The sequence below is a fragment of the Phocoena sinus genome, chromosome 9 (assembly GCF_008692025.1).
Source record: "Phocoena sinus isolate mPhoSin1 chromosome 9, mPhoSin1.pri, whole genome shotgun sequence".
NCBI lineage: Eukaryota > Metazoa > Chordata > Mammalia > Artiodactyla > Phocoenidae > Phocoena > Phocoena sinus.
In genome coordinates, this window is record NC_045771.1 from 43,564,781 (window position 1) to 43,592,002 (window position 27,222).

The 27,222-nt window shown below is 41.7% G+C and overlaps 1 protein-coding gene across 3 annotated transcripts in view; it reads right to left on the reverse strand.

The window, feature by feature from the left end:
* The window catches only part of BMPER (BMP binding endothelial regulator), a 269,975-nt gene that overhangs the window by 111,053 nt on the left and 131,700 nt on the right, over positions 1-27,222 (reverse strand). For all 3 annotated transcript variants that reach the window (XM_032644100.1, XM_032644099.1, XM_032644101.1), the window contains exons 7-8: positions 6,419-6,518; positions 863-972 (exon numbers count right to left, since the gene is read on the reverse strand). In XM_032644100.1, coding sequence (XP_032499991.1) covers positions 863-972; positions 6,419-6,518 — 210 coding nt within the window. The remainder of the gene's footprint in view (positions 1-862; positions 973-6,418; positions 6,519-27,222) is intronic.

Consider the following 27,222-nt stretch of genomic DNA (forward strand, 5'->3'; position numbering starts at 1 on the left):
CACCTCCCTGAAGAAGTGCATGCTACTTAACAAAGCATGCCTCAAGTAACCAGGAACTTCTGAACTCTAATCCCAGCTACTGACTCATAGTTGACATTGAGAAAAGCTCCTCTTTCCCTCTATAGCCCTCTGGCTATTAAAAACAAAACAGCAACTATCACCACCAAAATGTATTATCCTAAACTCGTGTCACATAGATGTTTGGGTTAACTCACTAATGAATGATCCTGAAGTCCTCCATATAAATGATTTTCTCGGTTTCAGAAATAAATCACCACATAAACATAGTCTAGAAACGTGTGATATGTATCCCTTTAAATTTCTGAAGCTGTGGAATTCTTTCTTTACCAGTCACTAGACTTGTGGTTGCCTTTTGAGAAAAGTGTGTAATGACTCAAGTAAGAAATGGTACAATGAACAACACATAAATACTCTCTTCCCAAGCTACCAGGTTTATTTTTATGATAAACTGTGAATCCATGCCTTTTTCTCTTGAATGTGATTAAAGCCATTTTTATTGCCAGGTGCATCAGAGAAAATTCATCTTGAATAACTAGAGCCAGAGAACATTGCCACGTGCATTTGTCTGATTTTTTTAGAAAGTCCTTCAGGAAGGACAGCCGCTAAGAGTTTAATTCTCACCACCAGGAGCTAACTTACTGGTCCTGGGAAGATGACAGTGAGTTGTAATTTGGGTCCTATGTTTGAACATTCTTGTGACCTTGAAGTAAGATTTTAGTCATAAAGTGACATCAATAATGCCTCCTTCCCATAAATAACACATTATCATGTTTGGCTATGTTAATACTAAAAACCAAAAATGCTATCAGTGTTGGACCACAGCCCCTCAGAACCACCTTACCCTGCAGGTACATGCAGTGCAGTTATCATAGAGAAAAGAGGATCCATTGTCATAAACATCACTGCGAAAGAGGCAGCTTCCAAACGGGAGGTCAAATACTTTCCTCTGACCTAGAGGGAAGCAATGGCATAGCGTTAGCAAGACAGAAGCCAGGTATGTCCCACTTTATCATCAGCAATTACATCACAGGAGTGTTAAACATTCTCACAAGACCAGCTATTTTGCTGCACAAAAACAGAGCCTTGGGTCAGATGTTCCCAGGGGATCCCCAGGAGTCATGACTTTAGAGAGTTTTTGCTAAAGAGACTCTGATTCCACACTGAATCCTTTTAGTTCAACAAATCTTTATTACGAGTTCATCATAGTGAAGCAGGATGACTAAGACATCCTATCCTGACAGAGCTCAGTCTACTGGGGAAATACACCCACAAAAGATGATTTCAATACAGCAAGATGGTCAGCTCTGGAAAGAAGCCAATCTGGGAACTGTGGGGACAGGGAGGGAAAGAAGACTTCTTGGAGGATGTGATACCTGAGCTGTATCTGAAAGAATAAATAAAATTATCCAGAAAGTGGGTATTGGCAGGGAAGAGGCAGGAGAAGTCAAGATATCCCAGGAAGGACTAGGATGGGGAAAAAGAACTAATGAGATAGCATCTCAGTTGAAGAAATGATAAGTCCATTGGCATGAAGGGTGACGCTAACTCAAAGAGCACAGAGAGGCAGACTCCAACTCCCCCAGGGTCCAACCTTCCACAGGCATCACACCGCTTGTAGAATTACCTTGGTTTTCCCTGATGTGAGGATTTGATTGGGGACCCAAAGGACCAAAAAAGCAACCCCGAATAAAGGGTACAATCCAACATCCTCCTTTCTTTCAGTATTTGAGTCTCTATTCCTTGGATCACATAAAACATCCCTGAAATATTACTTCAATTAAGGACTAAGTTGAGAAGTCAAAGATTAATCATCACTCATCAGATTTATACCCACACTCTTCCTGTAAAAAGGTTAAAAGCAATCTCTATTTATTAGGAGGCCCAATGAAACGCTGAAATACCTATAAGCACATGCTAAATGCTATTCTCAGAATTAGAATTGTTCAAATCAGAGAGATACTGCTGTCTTTTAAGAATTAAAAATAGCTCTGCTTCAATTGAGTATTTTTTTCAAATTGTGGTAACCTGGTTTGCCTTTTTCCTATCTTTTATAGATGGTTGGACTGGTGGATTGATACATCAGTAGACTGCTGAACAAAAAGACCCTTCAATGAGTTTATCCCCCTGAACAAATGTGACCAATGGCTTGAATTATCCCTCTAGAAAATGTAAATTTTACCTAAAAATATTGGTGTAAAGCTCTTAGCACGGAGCCTGGTACTCATTAAACACACCCAATAGGTGGCAGATGGTAAGTGTTATCATTATTAGAGGTGGTATAATTCAAATATGATCCTGGGCTGTGTCACCCTAAGAGGTGCACTGGGGGACTTCCCCAGCGGTCCAGTGGTTAAGACTCCACATTTCCACTGCAGGGAGCACGCACGGGTTCAGTCCCTGGTCAGGGAACTAAGATCCCACATGCGGCTCAGCGCAGCCAAAAACAAATAAATAAATAAGAGGTGCACTGGGTACTCTGTGTACACAAACCTCTGATGAGGCTATCGCTGAAAATGAGAAAAGACAGGAAAAGAATGTTGTCATACAAAAGCAGAGGTATGTTGTGTGAATGCATCTTGGTCAAGGGAGAATCGAACAGCAAATCAGTGTCCAACAAGCCAAAAGTCTAATTAGCCTAAGATGCATCTAGTAAGCATCCCTGTGTTTCCTTTTTTTTCCTTTCTGTCTTCTGTTGTGTGGGTATGTTTCCTTTTACTTTCAAAAAACATACAATCTTACTTTAATCCCAAAGTCATCATGGCTCAAAATAAGATAAAACATTCAAAAGAATGGTTCAGAGACTCCATGCACAGCCTAATTTAAGCCATTTCCACATTGTTCTGCAGGGGCTTAGCCCAACTGTAAAAGGTCTCATTTGGAAGAATTATGACTTTCAAGTTTCCTAAGACTTGACGTTCCTTTTGTAGTCTGTCTTATGACCACGAACAGACAGAAAAATCTGCATTCAATACAACAGCCATTGTTCATGTGAGAAACCTCTGACTTGACTCAGAATATCCACGATACCAGCTTCAAAGCATCAATCAAGCCTACTTATCTTCAAGGCCAGGCCCCAAACGACACCTCCTCTGTGATGACTTTCCCACTTAGACAGGACACTGCTTCCACCATGACCCACAGCATGAGAATTTCAACAACAGTGAACTGGCTAATTCTATCCCAGGGGCACAAGAACACGCTGGCAACCCAAGAAGCACACAAATCAGTGGAAATGCCTTTAGCCAGCCATGTCTAAACAATTCTGCTTTGTTCTTAGAATACCTTTGTATTTTATTTGCCAATTTGGTTGTAGAAAGATAAGGCTTCAAGGTATGGCCATGATAAGCTGGGAAGGAGGAAAATAAATCAGCAGATGTTTTGGAACTGGGGAAGGCAAGCTATAAAAGAAAAGACAGATATTCAAGGAAAAAGTATGGACAGTAAGGAAAGGAGACTGGAGCCCAAACAAAAGAGGGAAACAGTGAAATTCTCCTGAAGGCAAAATATCTAAGACCTTTTAAGAACAAAGGGAGCTTAATAGTTCATTTTATGTTATTCACTGTGCTTCCCTGAAAAGTAATCATCTCCACTGACGGTAAACCTTCAGTGAAATCTGCTATGCAAGCCCCGACTCAATAGAACGATAGAATGTGAAAAGACTAGAGGGGGGCTGTCCCTGAAAGGACAAAATGATGTTGAAGAAGAAGAAGGAAGAGGAAGAGGAGGAGGGAAGGGGGAGGGGGAGGAGAGAATAGAGGAAAGAGAAAGGGTACAAAGAGAGAGAAAACAGCAGAAGCTGAAACACAAAGCCAGTGGTGACCAAAGAAAATATAAGCCATCCCCCAAGGATCCCTGGAGATTCTGGTGGGGATGCTGGATATTCTATTGTATTCACGTGATGGATCAAGCTACTTTTATTTGACTCTTAAAGAGTCTGACCTCAACTAACTCAAGGACCTAAGGATCACATGGAAGAAGCTGACATAAAGTTTAAACAAAAGCCAAAGAGTCTCATGCTCTAGAGCCTCTCCATCATGGGTTGTCTCCTCTCAGTTGGTAACATTCGTGCTGCTCTCCATATCACCAGGGAAGATGAGTAGCAGCAGGTTAAAGTAACTGTGGGCTCAAGAATCACAGAGACTCACGTTCAGGTGTCAACTTCACAGCTCACTAGCTGTGCTACCTTCTAGGAATCTACTTGCTTCTCAGTACAATAAAACTAAGAATGGCACCTACATCACACATCAGAATTCTATACTTAGCACCTGTATGTCACAGCCTCTTGAGAAAACTAAATGAGAAGTATATACAGTGTTTTCACATGGTGCCTAGCACATAGCAATCGCTCAAAAAGAAATAGCTAATCCTCCTTTTTTATTGACTATTATTCATTATTCCCTTCCAAACCTCTCATTTTTGGCATGTTACCCTCCTGCTTGTTTTTGCCTCTAAAAGTATTGAGTTGGCCAAAAAGTTCCTTCGCGTTTTAAGTAAAAATAAAAGACACGTTTTTCATTTTCACCAAGAACTTTATTTTTTTTTAATTTATTTATCTTTTTTTGCGGTACGCGGGCCTCTCACTGTTGTGGCCTCTCCCGTTGCGGACCACAGGCTCCAGACGCGCAGGCTCAGTGGCCACGGCTCATGGGCCCAGCCACTCCGTGGCATGTGGGATCCTCCCGGACCGGGGCACGAACCCCTGTCCCCTGCATCGGCAGGCGGACTCTCAACCACCGTGCCACCAGGGAAGCCCTTCCACCAAGAACTTTATTCAACAACATATTCACCATTTTGTTCCACTACCTTCTGCCATTTTTCAGGCAACTTCATAATTCCATCTTCCCAAAACTTTTTATCTTTTTGAGCAAAGAACTGTTCCAGGTGTCTTCCAGGGAACTGAAATTTTTTCCATTAAGGGAATTTTGTAAAGACTGAAATAAATGGAAATCTGAAGATGCAATGTCTGGTGAATACAGTGGATGAATCAGAACTTCCCAGCCAAGCTGTAACAGTTTTTGCCTGGTCATCAAAGAAACATGCGGCCTTGCATTATCCTGATGGAAGGTTATGCGTTTTCTGTTGACTAATTCCAGACGCTTTTCACCGAGTGCTGCTTTCAGTTGGTCTAACTGGGAGTAGTACTTGTTGGAATTAATCGTTGGGTTTTCCGGAAGGAACTCATAATAGAGCACTCCCTTCCAATCTCACCATATACATAACCTTCATCACCTTCTTTGGATGAAAACCAGCCTTTGGTGTGGTTGGTGGTGGTTCATGTCGCTTGCCCCACGATCTCTTCCATCCCACATTATTGTACAGTATCCACTTTTCATTGCCCGTCACAATTTGTTTTAAAAATGGAGCATTTTCGTTACATTTAAGTAGAGAATCACATGCGGAAACACAGTCAAGAAGGTTTTTTTCGCCTACCTTATGTGGAACACAAACGTCAAAGCGATGAACATAACCAAGCTGGTGCAAATGATTTTCAGCACTTGATTTGGATATTTTGAGTATGTCGTCTATCTCCCGCATGGTATAACATTGATTGTTCTCAATTTCTCAGTTTGATCGCTATCAACTTCAACTGGTCTACCCATCGTCCAGCAAGACATCTCCAGCACAAAACTTCGCAAACCACTTTTGACACGTTCATGTTACAGCACTTTCTCCATACACTGCACAAATCTTTTTTTGCGTTTCAGTTGTGTTTTCACCTTTTTTGAAATAATAAAGCATAATATGCCAAAAATGTTGCTTTTTTCTTCCATCTTCAATATTAAAATGGCTATACAAAAATTCACCAATTTTGATAAGGTTTTTTTATTTTAAAGCACGCTGATATGACAGCTGTCACAATACAATCTAACAAAATTTTTTGAATGAAGTTAAAGACAACTAAGCACTACTAGAGCCATCATATGGAAAAAACCAAACGAACTTTTTGGCCAACCCAATTACTCTATATTCCTCCATGTACGTTTACTTCACACGCCTTTAAAATATATTCCTACTGAGTGTCAGATGCCCAGTTAAAGATTGTTTCCCAATACTGTTCTCCCCACAAAAATATATTCCTACTAATCATCACATGTCCAATTAAAGATGGTTTCTTCAATACTGTTCTCCCCACAAGGGGCTATTATCCCAGGTTGTCCAGTGTACCGGGTTTACAGATACATGGGAAGACAAGAGAAAAGAAAGCTCTGTGGAGGCCCAGAAGAGAGACAAACTCTGTACACACCTTACACTCGGGTAATCAGAAGAAGGCATTGTCTCTAAGAAGCCACGAAATAGCACAATTTGAGAACCTCAAGATAACAAAGTGGATGACGACTCTCAGCAGAAACTCCAAGAATAAATTACATTGTTCTTTGACCTGCAAACAGTCACTCACCCAAACATTTGGGGCAGCACTGTCCTGGTGGAATGTGGCTAAGGTGCTGAGGACAGGAGAGAATGGGACAGACTTCTCTCACGCACTGTGTCCTGCCTCCCTGAAGAAAAGAGAAAGAGAAAAAAGCACATTTAGAAAAGTACTTGCATATATATATTGTCTAACCAAGATATCTGGAACAAACCTAGGCCTTTCCTGGTGCTGGGTCGCTGGGGTGACTGCTCAGATCTGTGCAATTGTCCTCAGGCATCCTTTGATCTTCCCTGTAAGCCCCATGAATGATACCCGTGAGGAGACCGACCACCCCTAAAGAGACGGCTACAGTATCACCTCTCCCCAGTCACCACCACCTTTCTTTACCTTTTCCCCTCTTAAGACCAGCCAACCATCTCAGTTTGCCTGAGATTTGAGGCTTTTGATACTAAAACCAGGGAAGTCTCGGGCAAACCCAAACAAGGTGGGCTCTCTTTCCAAGCCCAATGCAGCAAAGCAACTATTGGGGTTTTGCTGAGATGTGTCCTCTTCTGTCCTGCTGACAGCTTCCTCCATGAAGGCTTCCCTTTTGGCCACACCTTAAAGGTGTTGCCAGAGTGGCTCAGCAAGGCTCGGATTTGGGGAAGTTAGCCAATCTGCTGAAAATGGATACACTGAAAGCCAATGTTCGGAAGAACCATTCCACTGAAGTCGCCCAGCTAACCAAACCTGTGTCGATTAAGTAAGTAGAAGGTTTATGATTATCGATATTAGAAGGACTGGCAGAGCTTTAGCAGCCTTGGAAGATGTTCTAGAGCCTTCAAATCTTTCCCTGCCCCTCATCCTTGACCCTCTCTGTCCTCCAGCATCTATCACCTCTGACACCCACTCCTTTCTTCTCTTCCTCAGCATCCCTCCTTCTCTGCCCGTCAGCATCTCTCGCCTCTCCAGGATGTGAAGATGAGCATACCAACTCCCCCTTCCCTATCCCTCAGCAGGGACCCCTGTTTTTCCAGCCTCAGCAACTTGTAACTGAATCTTCAGAAAGCTGGAGCAGAAAAAAAAAAAAAAAAAGTGCTTTCCAGTCAATTTACATCCAATAACTCTGCAAGGCTCGTGTGAAAACTATCCTGTGCACTATGAATTGCTATCAAATTTGGGAATAATTAAGGTTTTTTTCTTTAGAAAAATCAGTAAGTTTGGTAGATAGATCACTAGGCAAATGGAATTTCAATGAATTGGCTTCTCTAGGATTTGAGCTAGAAACCAAACTAGTAGACCCTAAAAAGTACCCATTGTCTCAAGCCTGGAATTTCTATCTCGAGAGACCTCAGGAAATGAGGAGCTCACGCTTCAAAGAGTCCCGGGCCTCACAAGGGAAAGATTCCCTCGTGGCGTTTCCTCACACCTTCCCCAGCACTTTCTGTATTGACACCAGACATTAGCCGTCTGGATCCTTCCCATCCTAGCATACTACTGTCGCCTGTTGTTTCTGCTTTCCCTTCCTGTTCTTGCCATTTTCATTATGATAGTTTATTTTTTGGTAGGAATGGATGAAAAGGGTAGGGCACGTTATGTCTTTTTAAATATTTATTATTTTTAAGCCACTTTAATGTTGGCTTCTTCCCCAAACCAATAGAAAACACACGAAAATACCACAAAAAGCTCTTCTGTTGTTTTTACATTATTTCCAGATCAGCAAGAATCGCTAAAACTCTCCTAGGAATCCCTGGCTGTTCTCAGTGAGGTTCCTCACTCAACTCTGCATAATCCTGAAGTCTGGCCTTTCACCAGACTTCAGAGGCGCATAACCTGAGTCTAGGTCATACTGTGAGGTCTGCCCCAGCTTATACATAAACCACAAAAGTCAAATCTAGAGGGAGGACAGAATGCTCTCTTTAGCTTTTAATTTCAAAGAAGTTCATCTGCCAGCAACTTCCTAAAATCATGAAGCCTTGGGCCACACGAGGTTGCCTGGGTGTCAGCTTCTCTTAGATGCACAGAGAACGTATTCTTTTCATGGATATTCTCTGTTCTTGTTGGATAAGCATCTATTTTTCAAGCATATTTTAAAATGAAAATTTAAGAAAAATACTGCATAACTGCATAGCCGTTAACTTGTCCAACACACTGGAAAGCTGGCCAAAGACTGTGTGTACTCCAGTAATTTTCCTTACAATAAGGTCAAAGAGCGAATTTTGCATACATAATACAACTGCAGTTTGTGTTTCCCAAGAGTCTGTTAAAGTAACTTGAACTCCAATCTGGGTTTGCTGGTTTGGTCAGGTTTTATTTTGTTTGGGTTGCAGTATTGTAGCATAGCCCAAGTCCCAAGGCTGCATTCCAATTAATACCTCCAAAGAAAGTCCCAGGCCCTTTCAGCTCACAACCTGCTTCTGTGATTTCAACTCAGCAGGGACTCTGGTTAAACTATAAGCTGGGGCTCTGCTGTAAACTAAGAAAGTTAAAATAGCAGAAATAAATATGTTTGGTTCTAAAAATGTACTAATTCCTATTGTAACCGCACTAACTCAGGCTCTATCAGATTATCGCCATCGCTTTCTAATTGGCTTCCCTGTCTCAACTCTCTTGCACTAAACCATCCTGGGAGGTTCAATATCTCCAAGACTCCTTTCCAGCATCCAACCACTGTTTCATTCTTTGATCAAAGACTTATTCAAGGTCTACCATATGTTGGGGATACAGCAGTGAATATAACATACAAAAATCATTCTTTATGGAGCGTGCCCCCAAGCTAAGGTGGGGGATAACTTACCACTGCATTCAGGAGGAAGTTCAGCCCACTTAAGCTAAAAGTCAATGTAGAAGTGAGTATGTGTGTGTAGAATCCTTTTTCTCCTGACACAGAGCCCATCTACATTCCTCAGACTCCCTTGCAGCTAGGGGTGGTCAATGGGAGGTAGATGGAAATAATGTAGAACACTTCCAGGCCTGACTCATAAAAATCTCTCCCATTCAAAGCACCATGCTCTCACTTTCTCTCCCTACAGGAAGGAGAGCCAGCTGAATGGTGAGAACAGCAAGAACCTTGCAACAAAGTGAAAGAGCCTGCTTCTCTGAGTCACCATGTGGAAATCTACCCACTAAACACATGCAAGGAACTGTTAAATGAGCAAGAAATAAATTTTATTTTGTTAAAACACGCAGATGCATTAGTTCTTTGTTACTGCAGTTAGGCTACTTTGTCAAGATACCCCATAATCTTCTCTCTCATCTCCTTTCCTCCCAACACCAACACAGAGAGAGGGTTCCTGTGTATCTTGTTTCTTTCCTGTCCCCAAGAACATCTTATGCCTTCTATCTTCTTTCTACATGCCTCTTTCCCTCTCTCCCCCCATCATTAACCCCTATGGAAATCGGGCTTCACTCAAGGTCTATTTCACACCTCTTCTCATCTGTGAAGTCTTCTAGACGCCTTCATTTCCCAGTAACCTCCTCCATCTTCCCATACCTCTTCTTTTCTCATCTGTATTCCTGTATTTTTGACACATACATAAACGTTTAACCCTGAGAGACAACACTGGTTTTGCCTCTAAGCTAGATGATGGTATGGGGAGGAACCAGTCCTTTGAGCCTAATATCCTTCAAGAGAGTAATGGGGGCTTCCCTGGTGGCGCAGTGGTTGAGAGTCCGCCTGCCGATGCAGGGGACACGGGTTTGTGCCCCGGTCTGGGAAGATCCCACATGCCACGGAGCGGCTAGGCCCGTGAGCTATGGCCGCTGAGCCTGCGCGTCTGGAGCCTGTGCTCCGCAATGCAAGAGGCCACAACAGTGAGAGGCCCGTGTACCGCAAAAAAAAAAAAAAAAAAAAAAAAAAAAAAAAAGGAGAGTAATGGGCTCAAGGAAGCATCTCAGTAAAAATTCATTGAATGAAAGGAAGAGCCGCCACACAGAATGAGCTGCAGAATCCAGATGAATTTTTCAGAGCACTTTAACTACAGGGTGCTGATCAGAAGGCAGAATTCAGGGCTGTCTGCATCCCCTTACCTTTGTATCTCCTTGGGTTTTGAATATTTTGGGTACCAATTAAATGTTGGTGCTGATACTTCAAAAAGCAACACTCAACTTCAATTTGTAAAGCTGGTAGGATTCCTAGTATTCCATGTATTTTTGTCAAATGTTTGAAAATTTCTAAATGGTTAAAATGCATAGGGACTAATGCCTATTCCCATCTGGTCAACAAGAAAAGGCAAGCTAGGAACTTCCACCATACTGGTGAGTTACAATTTTCACTATTTGCCATTCCTTGAGAAGGCAAGTTTGTTCTTTAGAAGTGGTCCTTTGTTCTAATTACGTATGTGAGTGCTTCTCCAAAAGTAGCTGTTTTTAAAAGAAAAACATGAAACTTGTTCCAGGTCTATTTTCTTATTTTTGTTTTAGCTGATTTAGTCAAGAACACAATTGCTCTGTGTCAAAGTTTACCCTAGAGCAAGAGTTCTGTTACATAATAATAATAAAAAAAATCTATCTTCCTGAGTATAGTGATGAGTGCAAGATGATAAAACCACAGCCATGTGCATGCAGGATGCTTCTCCCCCCTGAGGGCTGCTGAGAATTGGGGGCTGGAAACCTTTCTGTAGCATGTGACATGGCACTCATCCCTTGACCGGGAAACAGAGTGTGGGCCCCTAATGGGAGGCGGGGGGAAGCACAGCAGTGCATTGCTAACCGGTTACAACCAATCAGCTACATTCAACCACATTCTGGAGCAGTTTTTTTTCCCAATGTGCAATTGCTTGAAGAAAATGGACTTCTCCATTGATTCTAGATAAACATGGGGAAAGTGGGAGAGAAAAACTGGAGGGGTTAGTGTAGGGGAGAAATACATCTTGGGTGCAAAGAGTTCATGTGTGACCCATAACTCTTACATCATAATAGCCAGTGGTATAGAGCTGACTTGTGAGCAGAGCACCAACTCTGAATTACAGGTTAGGTCAAAAATCTTTCCCCAAAGAAATGGATGTCCTTATCCATGCCTCTCTTCAACCTGGCAATTTTGGTAAAGTTGCGGAGCATGACAATTACTCCAGGGGTAAAGGACTTGGTTCTTGGCCAGTGCAGAATAGGAAATCCAAGCAGAAGAGAGGCAGCAGGAGAGCTGTGAGGCTGAGGGAGCAGAAGTAGAGTGGACAAAGGCAGAGATGTCACCTGCAAATTATAGTGGGTGATAAGCCCACTACGACGGGAGAGAGAGAGAAAGAGAAAGGTATATATAGATACACAGACACTACATAGGCATATATGTATACACCACATGGCATAATAATTTGTGTGGGAGGTTGTGAGACTTACCCACTAGACTATGGCTTTTCAACTTTGGCATTATTGATGTTTTGAGTCAGATAAGTCTTTGTTTCAGGAGGCCATTGTGTGCATCGTAGGATGTTTAGCAACATCCCTGGCCTCTATTCACTAGATGCCAGTATCTCCCTTCATCCCCTGGTTGTTATAAACAGGAACGTCTCCAGACACTGCCAAATGTCCCTGGGGGACAAAATCAATTCCAGTTGAGAACCACTGCACTAGACCAATATTTTCGCAAGCCACAGTCCAGGAATCTGCATTTTTAATAACTTTCCCAGCTGAGTTGGATGCTGCTGTCCAAGGCACTGCATGTTGCAAATGCCTCACTAACAGGAGCTTCCAGCGAGCAGGGATTAAGGCTTATTTCTCTTGTGAGTTTCTCCAGCAGCTAGTGCACATCATAGCTTGTAATGTGATCGAGACATGTGTTCTGAATGATGGAGAACATTTTTCAGGTGGAGGAGTTCTCTCTGAGAGAAGAATCAGGCCCCATTTCACCTTTCTGGTAGCTGAAGGCCACTTTTATTCAGGCTTGTGGAGGCAGAGGGCAGGAGGGAAGGAATGGGTGACTGCGATGGATGGGGTTGAATTGTGCTTCTCCAAGGCATCTGTGCTGAGTCCAACTCAGCCTTTATCATCACCATCTGTGTGGATCCTGGAGACGTTCGACCCCTAGAAGCTGAACATTATGCTATGCATGGGTTTTTGTTTCCAAGTCATAAAACAAAACTCAACTTCGATTCTACACAAAGAGTCAAGGATGTGTCAGCAAAGCTTGGCCAAGATATTTATTTTGTCCCATGAAAATCTTGTGCAAACAATGACCCCTGAGAAGTGCCCACTGGGCTGATAAAAACAAAAACCTTTTTTTTCCCTTCACAGTCAGAAAATCAAGACCTGCTTTAAGAGTCAGCCCGAGCCAAATTCCTTTTATTTTTCCCATCAATTAATGTTTCTCAGTCCAATTGTATTGTTGTTTTGGTTTCCTACTGCTGCTGTAACAAATTACCACACAGACTTAGTGACTTAAAACAGCACACATTTATAATCTCACAATTCTGGAGGTCAGAAGTCTGAAATCAATTTCCCTGGGCTAAAATCAAAGCGTCGGCAGGGCTGCATTCCGTCTACAGACTCTAGGGAAGAGTCTATTTCCTCGTCTCTTCTGGCTTCTAGGCGCTGCCTGCCTCCCTTGGCTCATGGCCTCCTTTCTCCGTCGCCAAAGCCGTCAGTGTAGCGTCTTCAAATCTCTCTCTGACCCTGGCCCTTGCTTCCGTTACCACACCTCCTCTGACTCTGACCCTCCTGCTTCCCTTTTATAAGGACGCCTGTAAAAACGGCCCATCCAGATAATCCAGAATAATCTCCCCATCTCAAAATCCTTAACTTAATCATATCTGCAAAATCCCTTTTGCCATATAATGTGACGGTCACAGGTTTGGGGGATTAGGATGTAGACATCTTGGCAGTCAGGGAGCCATTATTCTGCCTAACAAAATTATTATTAAAGAAATGACATTTAATTTCACTGTACAGTCCCAGATGTAATATTCCAGGTCTAATGTCACTACAACACACTATAATAACCTGTTCTATCAGCCTTTCCCTCACTGAACAAGCCAGTTTTTTCCCATGTTTTTCAGAAAGGAAAAGATAGCCAGGAATCTCAATTTAAACCCCGGTCATATGATTGCTGAACTGAACAAGTTCGTCACTTCCTGTGTGTTCTTCTTCCTATGCTCATCTCTAGGTATTTCATTCTACCTTTCAGAAGGTGACATTCAATCCAGACAATTTGATTTTCTCACCTTATTCCTCTCTCCTTATTGTCACAGGCCGCGATCGTAAGCGCTGCTGGACGTCTTCAGGAGAAACTTTTTGGTGTTAAGGAAGGAGGACACCCACCCTGTTTGCCAACAGGTCTCTTCAGGGCCCTTAAATTGAAGTTCCCACCAAATTGTATGACGTGTCACCCTCTGGTCCATGCCAGTGAGCCCTGCAGGAACTTGAGTGTCCTCTGATGGCCAGACAGATGACTCTCAGAGAGTTTGACTGTGTTCATCCTATTCAGAGATACTTGCAGGGAATTACAGAGAAACTCCTGCATGGCCTCAGCTGGGCGGGGGTGGTGGGTTGTGTGGTACCACAGCCAGGCCTCCCCTGCTGCCACCTCAAGGCTTATTTTCAGCAGCTGCCCAGGTGAGCAGGCCCAGCCCAGTGTGGAGACAGCAGTGGACTTCAAGGGCCCATGGAGGCAGAGTCAAAGGTCATAATTTTGTGAAATAAATATTAGAGTCATAAATAAATAGGTGATGTAAATGTGTTTATTATTTCTTCACTAACACCGTTTTCAAAGGGGGTTTCTGTTTTGTGTTTGCTTAAGCCTCATATTTAAAGGTGAAATTCATGTCTTCCTCTTTGGGTCCTTGTTCTTAGCTCTTTCTTGTCACTTAGCTGCATGGCAGGGCTTTGTGTTTTTTGTTTGTTTGTTTGTTTTTAATGTTTCTGCATTGAAAAAGAAAATTTCAAACTTCTTCCTCTTCCCCAAACGCAGCTTTCCACGCAGGCAGACACACAAATCACTGATAAGACTGGGATACTGCTAGAGGCAAATTCCAACTGGTTGGGGGTTTCCACAAATATTTTACTCCTTTCTTTGTCGATTATAGAAGCAGGAAGGTAAGACCACCCTAGAGGATCGAGATCTCTGAGCAAATGCCCTGAAACACGAGGGGTAAGGAAGGAAAGCCCTGGGAATTAGAGCCGAGTTGCCAGCCCTGGTTCGTTTGGTGTCTGCAGGTAGCTACTTGAAGGCTGAGGGACAGTTGGAGCAGAAGTGATCTGCCCTGGAGGATGTGATGCCTCTTTCCAGGGCTTAGTGAGCAAAGAGGTAGGACTTGCTGATAAGGGCTCTGAGAATCTGGCCCTGCCTTACTGGCAAGCACGGGGGTTCCCTCTCTGAAACAATCAATAAATAAACAAATCCACAGGAGAACACCCTCCTGATGTTTCAGATTCCCAGAGACCTCCCAGACCACCCCGGTAGGGCATTTCTCAACTGCCTTCCAAAGAAAAAAAAAAACAGCAAAAGAAAGAAAGAAAATGAGCCCTCTTCCTTTTCTTGCCATTTTTATCAAAGTTCAACCTTTCATCATCATGTAGGTAGTCAAAGCTGTTACAAGCCTACTGCTGACACATCAAACGCTTTATCTACAGTCTGGCCCAATTCCAGGGAGATGAAAAGCACAATCATTCAGAACTCACACCTCCTGTGAGTTATGAGCCATTCCTGAAAGGAAGGAAATAACACCATTGTGCAGGAGAAAGGGCATTTTTCATGTTCCCCAGGCTGTCTACACCGCAGCAAAGCTGGATATGCACTAAGGAGGAAGCCATACGAAAGCCTTTGATGGACGCAAGCGTCTCTAGAAATACTGACCCACAGACAGAAACCCAAGCATTGCTGATGGACTGCTCCTCTAAAACCTTTCTGTTGACCTTTAAGTTTTGGCCACCAGAAATACTTTATGGATACCACATACTTCGTATATTGTTTTATTTTGTTTCCACAATCTTTCGTTTGGATTTCGGCATCATTTGCCCAAACTGGGTTGAGAGTTCACTGAGGGCAGAAGCTATGTTCATCTTTCTTCTGTCTTTCTCAAGTACTTCTGTCTTTCTCAAGTACTTCTGTCTTCCCAGCTCCACAGAGAGACCACAGTAACGTCAGAAGTGTTTGGTTTTCAGTTAAACACCTACTTGTTGGGGTGACAGTTAAAACTGGAATAACTCAAAGACGTTTGTGCTCCAGTAATGTTTCCTAAGGCCCCCAAATATCTGTTGCCTTGAAGTAAACTAATCTTAATTAAGATAAATCAGGATCCCCTTATTGTACTGACAAAATGAGACTTAGAAGTCTTTGAGATATTTCATAAATATAGTATGACTGAACACACTACAGAAAAATAAGATTACATTTAAACTTTGTTTTAATTTCTGAATAGCAATTGATGAGGCACACCATTTTGGCTTTTGTTCATCCATGCGACACACATTTGAGTTTCTGTAACGTTAGACACTGTGGTCTTTAAATGAAAATTTTCAGAATCTCCATTCAATATACATTACTATGTGCAGTTCTCTACTTTGTATCGAGTGGCAATTCCCGAAAATTCTAACAAAATCTAAAATGCCATGAGTACAACAATCATGGAGTCCAATAAACACTCTGGCCTCCATCAGGGGACACTGTCCAGGGAGACTAGAGGTTCCTGGAACTATTCATTCAAACTAGTGATGCCCCTCGGGTACTGGTCTTGTCAACCAATTCTAAGTTTGTGTTTTGAGACAATCAGGCTGTAACTCAATCTTGGCAAGATTTTGGGATAACAGTAATCTAGGCCCAATATGATCAAAGGAAAAGAAGCATACAAGCTGTTGGAAACAGCTGTGGTGGAGGGCTCCCAGCTCGTGTTCTGACATGTTTGGGCAAGTCCAGTGAAAGAGAGAGGTTCACCTGTTTGTCTTCTTGTGAGAGCAAACCCCATCTTAAGGGAGGAAGAGATGCAGCACAACAGAAGCCCCTAGTTACTGAGCCTAGTTACAGAAGGAAGGTATTACTGTAAACATAGCTTGGCATCTGTCACTCATGTCATCCCAAGTCCACTGCCATGGATGTCCATGTTGGTCCTGGGGAAGAAAGATGCTGAAAGTAAAGCCTAAAAGAACTGTGAAATATTCAAGTACAGGCCCACGGATTTGGGATTCCTATAATTGAGTAAAACACACAAAAAGGAAAATGGAATTGGTCTTTCTTTCCCGCTTCCCCTCCACACTGCTTGTCGTTGGAGGCCTCCAGGATATTAGTGATATTGTGTAATTCAAAAGGGTTGGTAAGCAGTATCTATGCCAGGCTGAGAATCAAAGTGCATGGAAAAATGGTGGCAATGCCAAACAGAGGGAACAATGGCAGACGGACATGGGAGAAGATGGAAGCTTGTCCAGCACAGAAAAGAGATATTTCCTCTATTACTTTCTAGGAAGGCTGGCCATCTTCCTAGAAAGATGATCAGTGTGGGCAATATCTAGTATAAAATAGCACCTATAGACAAAGCATAGGTACATTCTCTGGCAAATGGACTCATACATTGTCCAGGCAGAAAGAGGAAGTATTTGGCCTCTTGTAGAAACAATGAGTTACGTTAAATTGAGCTTCTCCTGGAATAATCTTAGGTGACGTTCAGAAGCATTGTCTTGTAGTCCTGGCCAGAAAATGCTTTAGAGAAGCCGGAAGAGAATAGGTACCGCAGAGAGGCAGCAGCTGGGTGAACAGTTTACCAGGTCATGTACGAGGTCTGAGTGGACAGCAGCTCTATAACAATATGACAATATGCCTAGCAACCCCCGAGGTTTTAATCTCAGGAGGAAAAAGAACAATAGATGGGACAGGTCAAATCCTTAACCCTAGTAAAAAGAATGAAAAAAAAGTTCTACCTGAGCAACACGATTAGTACCTTATTTCAGAAAATGATACAGAAAGACAGCAGTTCAGGCAATAGCTAGGACAGAAGTTCAGGGGCTTGCTGGAACTACCCTAAATGCTTCAATGAAAACCAAGGACAGTTTCCATGGTTCCTATGAAGCTAATGGCAGAAGAGTGGAAGGCCACCTTTGATTGGAAATCAGGGGAAGGCCGATCCACTTAAAATACCTGTCAGGACTTTAGCGGTGAGTGGACCAGAGACAAGCAACTCAGAACACACACAGGGGCTCTCTTTAAAGACAGTACTGAAGAGGAATATTTGAGGGGTAAATGTCCAAGACTCAGGGAGACAGTGTTTCAGAAATACCGACCATTTTAGGGACTTCCTTGGTGGTGCAGTGGTTAAGAGTCCGCCTGCCAGTGCCGGGGACACGGGTTCGAGCCATGGTCCGGGAAGATCCCACATGCCGCAGAGCAACTAGGCCCATGCACCACAAATGCTGAGCCTGAGCTCTGGAGCCTGCGAGCCACAACGACTGGGCCTGTGTGCCACAACTACTGAAGCCCACGTGCCTAGAGCCAGTGCTCCACAACGAGAAAGGGCACCACAGTGGGAAGCCCGCGCACCACAATGAGGAATGGTCCCTGCTCGCCGCAACTAGAGGGGGCCCACAAGCAGCAACGAAGACCCACGCAGCCAAAAATAAAAATTTAAAAATAAAAATAAAAATACCCACCGTTTTATTATACCAGGTCAACTAGAGGATGATGGCAGTGTCTTGAAAACAAGCAGATTAAGTTAAAGTTTACATACTGAAGGTGGAACATCCAGCCCCTTTTTGACCAGGAAATCTAGAGGGTCACTTTTTAAATTGATCTATGCTATGTATAAAGAGCTTTATCAACTACTAAAGTTTGGATGCCAAGGTCAGAGAACTGATATAAACAAGTAGCTCAAACTATATGACCAACTCATGATCAGAACATTCCTAGTTCAGATTGGTTGAATACATTTTTAATCTAAAGAGTGTCTGGCATATTCTCAAGTGTATAGATTATAGATAATACCCTTGCAGTGAAAGATTTCCCTTAATTTTTAGATAAGATATAAAATTTTATGTGTTCTAAGTAACTATCAGATAAGGTCTGTTCAGGGACTCTGTGAGTGAGACACCAAGACAAAATGTTTCCACCTCCTCTCCAAAAATTGCGAAGGTGGAAAATACACTTACATTTATGTTATACATTTTACTTAAAATACATCTTGTGCAAAAAAATACACTCATGTGCAAGGACCATTTTGTGTTTTGGGGCTGGGAAGATGTTTCCAGTGGTTTAGGACAAAGACTTTGATCCACTGACCTTCTAACTGGTTTAGCCTGAGGTAGCCTTTAGGCTCAAGTCTCACTCCCTCTTTTGCAAACCCTCCCAAGGAGACTAAGTTTGAAGTCACAAGTGGCCCATTCTCTGGGATCAATTCTGCCTGGAAAATGGTTGCCCTCATTTAATAAAATATGCTATGGGCAACCACAAAATCCATAGTCCTCAAAGGGTCTAATAAGTTTCACTTTCAAAAACAGAGAAGTTCTTAACACTTGCAAATGAAAGGAGCAGTATTGCACCAAAACTGTGCATAGCACATATTTTAAATGATTCTCTTCACAAACATTCCTGACTCCAAAGGGTAACAGGAATGAAGGAGGAGAGCCTCAGATACACATGTTCCCAATGTTTTGGGCAAAAGACTGCAAACCCTAATGAAGAGGCCATTTCCTTCATCGAATACTTAGATGTGAGGTCTCTTGCACTGAAACAGTCTCTCAGAACTCCAAATCTGATCTATTATTAGAGTTGTAGAACTAACAATATCCATGCATGTGGAAATGATACCAAATTCCTGATAATGGGTGATGAATCAAAAATCTGGGGGAAAATAATGACTTTAAATGTTTATAAAATCCTAGTTCATGAAGGCATGAACCTTCACTGCCTCCCTCTGCCTAAGCTCAGTACAAACAGGGGAAGTTTCCAGAGTCTAAATTTAGAAGGAAAACTGGAAACCCACATGGTTCAAAGGAACAAATCCTGGGGTTAAGGGTCCCCTCCCACCCTGGTTGATCCCTTACTACTTTGCACTCAATTTACTTTACTTCTCTAAGTTTCAATTTCTTCATCTGTAAATTAGAAAAAAACAATACCCACTCTCACAAATTCATATAAAGAATAAGATGATGGAGGTAAAGGTTTTAGCTCAGTGTCTGGTACACAAATAAGTGCTCATTAAATGCTTAGTTCTTACGAATACATAGGGTCAAATTAATTTTAAATCCCAGCCAGCTCCATATTAACAAACGAGTGACCTTGGGCAGTATATTTAATCTGAGTCTTGGTTATTTAGTGAATGGCATTTACTAAACAATGCCATTTTCCTTACAAAGCTCTTGTGAAATGTACTTGAAGTTAATTTTATAGATTAAGTTAACGCAGAACTTAATCTATAAAAGTTACTGATAAAAATGAACCTTCGGCACCCTCAACCCCACCCTGCTCTCTTTAGGATTAGCCATTTAAAGTATGTTTCACCGGCCCAGGGAACAGGGCTGTGAAAGGTACAGGGCTGCGGTGACTTTTCCTCTGAATTAGTTGGAGAACGTTTGTGTTTTCCTTGGCACCAGGAACACATGGAGTAGTCTTTGGGGTGCACAGTAGTGTATGCATCGCCCATGTATTTGCATAAAATTTCAAAGCACTTTCTTGATATATGCAGTATGACAGCCGCTGTCACAATGTATTTATATAAGTTCTGTGTGGATTTTATAAAATAAACTTGCAAATGTTTGTTTTCCTAAGGAGGGGTGTGTTTGGGGGTTGGTAGGGATAATCATTTCATCTCCCTCTAGAAGGTAACACATGCTGGCATGCTCCCTTGCTCCATGATCACACATAGGCTGGTGTTCCCTACAAATACGTGAGGCAACCCCACAGATATAGTAGGTCACTGTACAACCATTTTAAAAATGCTTTCTCTGTAAAAAACAGCATTGATGGGCACCATAACCACAATCCACCTGAGGTCTAGAGGGAAGGATAAAAGAATTGGCTGTGATTTCTAGCACACTGAATCCTGCAGGCAAATTGTCATACCCCCCAGCTGGCTGTCCATCTTTCCAATGAAGGAGTTAGCCAGATGTGAAAGACAATGGCAATTTCTTACCAACACACGCCAACATTTACCTCAGCCTTCTTTCAGACCACTGGAAGGATTTTCTGGATTGGCCAAATCTCTCCATCAAAAGTATCAAGGTAATTGATATTCAATTATCTCCTATACCATTTCCTAAACTAGTACTTTGTGGAATCCTGTTTCATAAGAGGTTAACTAGGGGTTCCATGACACGAGACTCCTGCCAAGAAATGAGTAAGGTTGTGTTAAACAAAGTTAAATAGGATTTTTTATTGCAGGTCTTTTCTTATCCTGTAATTCATATGAATAGTCAACAGGGAGAATATAGGAGACGGTTTCTCAAGCTTATTTGACCACAGAACCCTTTTGTCATGGCACCTGGACATATTCTGGTACAATATAAGGAGGAAAACAATTTGGAAAATGCTAGTCAACTTCAACTTACTACTGTATGTCTATCCTAAGAATTTACAGCTATGGAATCCTTCTTCCTTGTCGCAAATTTCTTGATGACAATTTTAGGTTAAACAAGTCCTTATACAGAGCAATCAGTATTCCTTAATTGAACAACCAATTCTACTCCCCAAAGCCTTCCCCTCCATAATTACTATATTAAATAATATGCTCTTCAAATTCAATTTAAGATTTAATTTTTATAGATTCCAAAAACCACTCTGACAGTGCCTGTTGGTTGGTTGGTTTTGTTGATTTTTTTCAGGATTATCTTGATTTTTTTCAGAACATTTATACATGTTACAACAGAAAAACAAGAATTCTAGGCTTCAACATGGCTCTTTTCCAGTTCTGTAAACCAGGTCACCCTACCAATGTCTGGCATTTCTAAAATATTTATAAATACCATAGTAGGAAAACTCCATCTCCCACATCCTCTGAAAACATAGCTGGCTACAAATTCCCCAGGCATGCTCTGTGGGCTATGTGGTTTCCATGACTTTAAAAGGGGTATTTGTAGGATATGCTGAGGAATATTTCTGCCATGTCTTTCTTGTCTTTTTTTTTTTTTTTGCCCAGCAAACTTGCCCCCCAATCCCTGCCTCTGGGTGGCCTTAAAAAAGTGACACGTTGTAAACAAAGAGAACCCTGATAGATTCCTCTGTAGGTGGTAATGGCAGAAACAAGGATCCAAGGAAAAGCATGTTTACTCTGTAGCTCCCTTTCAGTGGGACCTCATGGGACCACAAGGGAGGCTGTGACAGCCCTGAACTGGGTTAGGCCAAGGAGCTGCTTAAACAGAGTAAAACAAGGCAGGAGCTTTGAGGATCATGCAAGGACACCAGGCTGGGAGCAGCCAGAAGGATCAGTACCCTTCCCAGGGCCTCTCCTCCACTGTTTCAAAGAGGCAGGGGTCAAAAGAGCATGAATTTCACACCCATCTCTTGCCCCTCATTGCTGTAATATTGAAATTAAAATAATAATATCAACAAGACGTTATTTTTAGAAAGTATGAAAGGTTTGAAGCAGCTTCCTCATTAATCTATTTTCACTGTTACTCGTGACCTTCAAATTTGTCTCAAAGAGCACACAAATTTTACATCTACAGTCAAGGACTGTCTCTTTTTTTTTTTTTTTGCGGTACACGGGCCTCTCACTGTTGTGGCCTCTCCCATTGCGGAGCACAGGCTCCGGACGCACAGAAGGACTGTCTCTTTTGTTCACCACTATATTCCCAGTGTCTACCACAATGTCTTTTAAAAAAATAAATAAATAATTACAGCTTTTGTTGATAAACTGCAATACCACTGGGTAAGCCACCTTCCTCACTTAGAATCCCAGCAAGAAGTTTTCATGATTTTTCATAATTAACATTTTATTGCCCATTTAATAGTCCATTGTATTGATGATATTCTTTATGATGAACTCATAAACACCCCCTCCAAATTCCAATTCTGTCTCTAGATAAGATAGGTTCACACACAGAATCATTCAGGCCAGCGACCATAGCCCCGGCTGGCTGTGCATCTATCCTCATAAAGGAGTTAGCCAGATGTGAAAGACAATTTGTCTGTGACTGCACACCAGCTCCTCTCTTGCCCTTCAGGTAGGAGGAACCCGTGGCTGGTGCCTTCTCCCAGGTGATAGTGTGCCAATCTGAAAGCCTCTAGATTGGGGCCAGCAAAGATTCCTTATGGGCCCTTCTGGACAGACACCCAGAAACCAAAGGACAATGGCAATGCTAAGAAAACTGGGGGGGAAAAATTAAAAATGATTTGCTTTATATTTAAACTAGATATGGATTCCTAATCTGGACCATATGTGGAAAACATAGCTTAAACCAATGGTTTTCAGACTTTTTAACCTCAGGATCCTTTTACACTCTAAAAGGTTAATGAACCTACCAAAGAATTTTTGTTTACATGGGTTATATCTATCTATCTATCAATATTTACTGTATTAGCAATTAAAACTGAGAAATTTTAAAACCTGTTCATTTTTAAATAACAAAAATTCACCACATTAACATAAATAACACACTTTTATGAAAAATAACTATACATTCCAAAACAAAAACAAAAAAATAATGAGAAAAGTGACACTGTTCTACCTTTTTGCAAATCTCTTTAATTTCTGGCTTAATGGAGGATATTGGGTTTTTCTATTTGCTTCTTTCAATTTATTGCAATATGCTGTTTCGGGTGCAGTTTATAAAGAAAATGCAGCTTTACACAGACACGTAGTTGGAAGATAGAGGTCGATTTTAAGAGCCATTTCATATAATTGTGGATACTATTCTTTGATATTATACCAAAATTCAAAAATCTTAAAGGTTGGTTGTAATATGGAATTAAAAAACATATCTTGTCCTTTCAGTGGAAATTTTTCTCATGCATGATTTTTTAACTCTGTGCATTGGTCCTTTGGGAAGTATTGATTTAAGCAGATCTTCCAAATGTTAGTATATTTCATTATCAAATAGCAAAAAGAAATAACATTTATTATCATCTTTTACCTATTCAGAAAAAGTCTTTAAGTATAAAAAAAATCTGTCAAGCTCACAGGGGCAATAAGTTTTTCCCAAAGTCAAATTTTCACATGAAAACTAAACTTTTATCACTGGTGACTTAGACTGTCATTTACGTCTTTAAAGTGACATGCTCACAAATTTTTTTTTCGAGAAGATGTCTGCCAAATGCCCAAGTAAAAATGGAGTTCCATTTAAAAAAAGTCGTTGGACTACCATACGACCCAGCGATCCCACTACGGGGCATATACCCCGAGAAAACCATAATTCAAAAAGAGTCATGTACCACAATGTTCATTGCAGCTCTATTTACAATAGCCAGGTCATGGAAGCAACCTAAGTGTCCATCGACAGATGAATGGATATAGAAGATGTGGCACATATATACAATGGAATATCACTCAGCCATAAAGAGAAACAAAATTGAGTTATTTGCAGTGAGGTGGATGGACCTAGAGTCTGTCATACAGAGTGAAGTAAGTCAGAAAGAGAAAAACAAATACCGTATGCTAACACATATATTTGGAATCTTAAAAAAAAAAAAAGGTTCTGAAGAACCTAGGGGCAGGACAGGAATAAAGACACAGATGTAGAGAATGGACTTGAGGACATGAGGAGGGGAAAGGGTAAGCTGGGACAAAGTGAGAGAGTGGCATGGACATATAAACACTACCAAATGTAAAACAGATAGCTAGTGGGAAGCAGCCACATAGCACAGGGAGATCAGCTCGGTGCTCTGTGACTGCCTAGAGGGGTGGGATAGAGAGGGTGGGAGGGAGACGCAAGAGGAAGGAGATATGGGGATATATGTGTACATATAGCTGATTCACTTTGTTATAAAGCAGAAACTAACACACCATTGTAAAGCAATTATACTCCAATAAAGATGTAAAAAAAAAAAAAACTTCAATAAAGTCAGCAAAAACTCAAAAAGAAAAAAAGTGGTTGGTTCTGCTCACAATTCAAATAAACACCTAAGTGGTTTTTTCTTTAGATCTACACTATATTTCAATATTCAGCAGAATTTTTTAACTTCCCATGTTAAAATGATGTGTATTCAAGGGTGAGATTTAATAAAAACAAATAATATTTAGTTTCATCATGAACATTTTTAACTAAAACTGGCTTTTTTAAAAATTGAGAGTACACGGTGGTGACCAATACAATGACCACTTTGGGGCCATTGCCTTGATCAGTGCTAAGGCTCTAGCACTTTTACTCACCATCAGTGCAAATGTGAACACAGCCCCCCAAAAAGGCAAATAATATCTTAGTATTATGATAAAAATAGGTTTGAACTCATAAACCCTCTGAAACAGTCTCTGGGAGTCCTCCCAGGGGTCCATGGACTACACTTTGAGAACCGCTGACTCAAATGCTTTGACTTTTACATTCTTGAGGTCTACCTCCATGAAGTAATTCTTATAACCATGATAAACAAACCAAAGTACAGCAGCACATTTGGGTCACAGAACTGAACTCTATGGTCCCAGGGCAACACTGTACATCATCACTTAAATCGGCAAGTTCACTTTAGTGGACTGTAATGCCATATGGACTATGGGGCAAAAAAAAAAAAAAGGGATAATCAACACCACCCACAGAGCCAGCCAGATTTGAGCAATCAAAGCCTGAAAACACCAGTTCTGTTCCAGTAAAACTGTCAAGAATCCATATTAGTCATTTACACCCATATTTTCAGGTATTCGGTAGAAAAAAGAAAGCCCTTTGTGTGGGTTAAAAAATGAAGTATAAACCTAGGAGGCAAGCCTGAGAAAGAGCAGATGCTTATGTTTCTAGAGTTTGTACTTTTTCTCTAAAAACACATCTGTCATCAACTTCAACTTAGAAGACCAACAAAGTACTTTTATAAATAAACACAGTGGCCATTTTCATTTTAGTGATTCTGAATTCTTGGTAATCAATCTGAGAGCCGTGAAACGCCAGCTGACTTTTCTCCAATATGCTTTAGGCAGGGTGTCCTCACAATGGTCATTGTCTTGAGTAAACCAGAACCTACTGCTGAATTCAACAGCATGGCACCTTAAGCTACTTGCTTAGAATGTTTACCTAAGGAAAACTGAATGGTAAGTTTCCGTACACCCCTCATTTCAAAATCCAAGCAATCCTTGTGTTAAGTTGACACTCAAAGAAGAAACAATCCAATGGAGAGCCTATGATTCATAACGATGAGGGTAGATGAAATGTCTGATTATCTAATAAAGTCAACCTTTGACTCTGCTTGGTCCTGTTCCCCCACCGCTGCTCCAAATCTACCTATCTACCCAGAGCCATGGCCCCATCCCACTTGCCAGACCAATCAGAGCAAAAGAAAGTAGGGGGTCAACCAGTCTTAAGCCCTTTACCTTCCCATCTCCTTGGAGGTACTTGGTACAGGATCACCTTTCTTACTAGCCTAGACCAGGAGGTCGCGTTGTAATGCTCAACCCAAAGGAGGGGACCTGGAATTGTTTCTGACACTCCACGTGTTCTTGAACCTTTATCCTGACACCTCCTTGTCATGGGCATCCCCTGCCTTCTCAAACTCCTTGGAGCTGGACAAGCTAACAGATAAACCCTATTTCAGCTTCCAAACATAAAAGCCTAATAAGTAGTCAGAAATATCCTGGCAGCTCTATCTCCAAAGCTTTTCTTTTAAGGCACTAGCAGCACCTGAACACACTCCAGGCTCTCCTGTTATACCCCAAATCTGGTTCATGGAAAAACATACCTGGGACCTGAAATGGGTACTAGTCCATCCCATCTGCTCTCACCCAAATTGACTGATGTTTTCAGGCTGGATTTCTGCCTCAGTCTCTTTTTAAATCACTGAACACTTATTCCACCTAGCATCTGTGACCTAGAACCACTTCTCTCTCTGCCCCTGAAACCCAAGCTAAGGGGTAGAGGCCTCCTTGTAAGCAGGACTTGCTAAAGAGGATCTGACACCTGTCTCCCTGGACTTGCGTGCGTAGTGTTCTCTCCCGACTCATCTCAGACCCCGGGCACTAACCATTTGCCTGAAGCTGGGCTGTGGAGGTCTTACTCTCCTGTACCTGCCCCTCTGCCTGGCTGCACCTTGACTTTTTGAGCCTACACTCTGCCTCCTCACCCTGCTGTCACATCTGGGAGCTGCTGTGCCCCCTAAACAAATGCAAGCACATTTAGAAAGCAATTCAGAACATCATCTTAAACATTATAAATCACTAGATTAACAGGTCAAGTTAAAGTTTATGCTTTCCTAGACAAACCATTTTGGGGAGTACACGTTTGTTATATTTAGGGGGAGCAAACCATTTTCAACCTTATTTATAAGGCACAACTGTAAAACTATACACAAACAATTTGCATGCAGTCTACAGATTCATTTCATCTCTTCATTGAAGTGGAAGTCCTGAGTCATTACCTACAAATGACCATGCTTTTGAATCTTCCACAATTCTGGAAATCCCACATTACCTGACACCTAGAGAAGAATCAAGAGTCGAACCCTAGGCCATAGTTTCTCCAAATATCTTCTGTGGGCACCTGCATCAGAATTACCCAGTCATTTGCTAAAAATGCATAGTGCATACAAATGAGGCCACCTTGCACCTGAGTGCAGAGCCTGGGATTTTAATGAATGCTTTCATATTCAGGATTTGTATTATTAGTAGAATGAGTAGGTCACATATTGGGATAATAGGTCAGTAGAGAGAGGAACATGCAGAAGAGCTCAAATAATCCTAATCAACCACTATAGGAAGTCTATAGGTAACATTTTAAACTGATGAATCAAGAATGAGCCGTACATGCATATTATTGAGTAATATGGAGTAAGATGCCAGAAGAAATGGCTGAAAGCATTGGGATTGGTCACT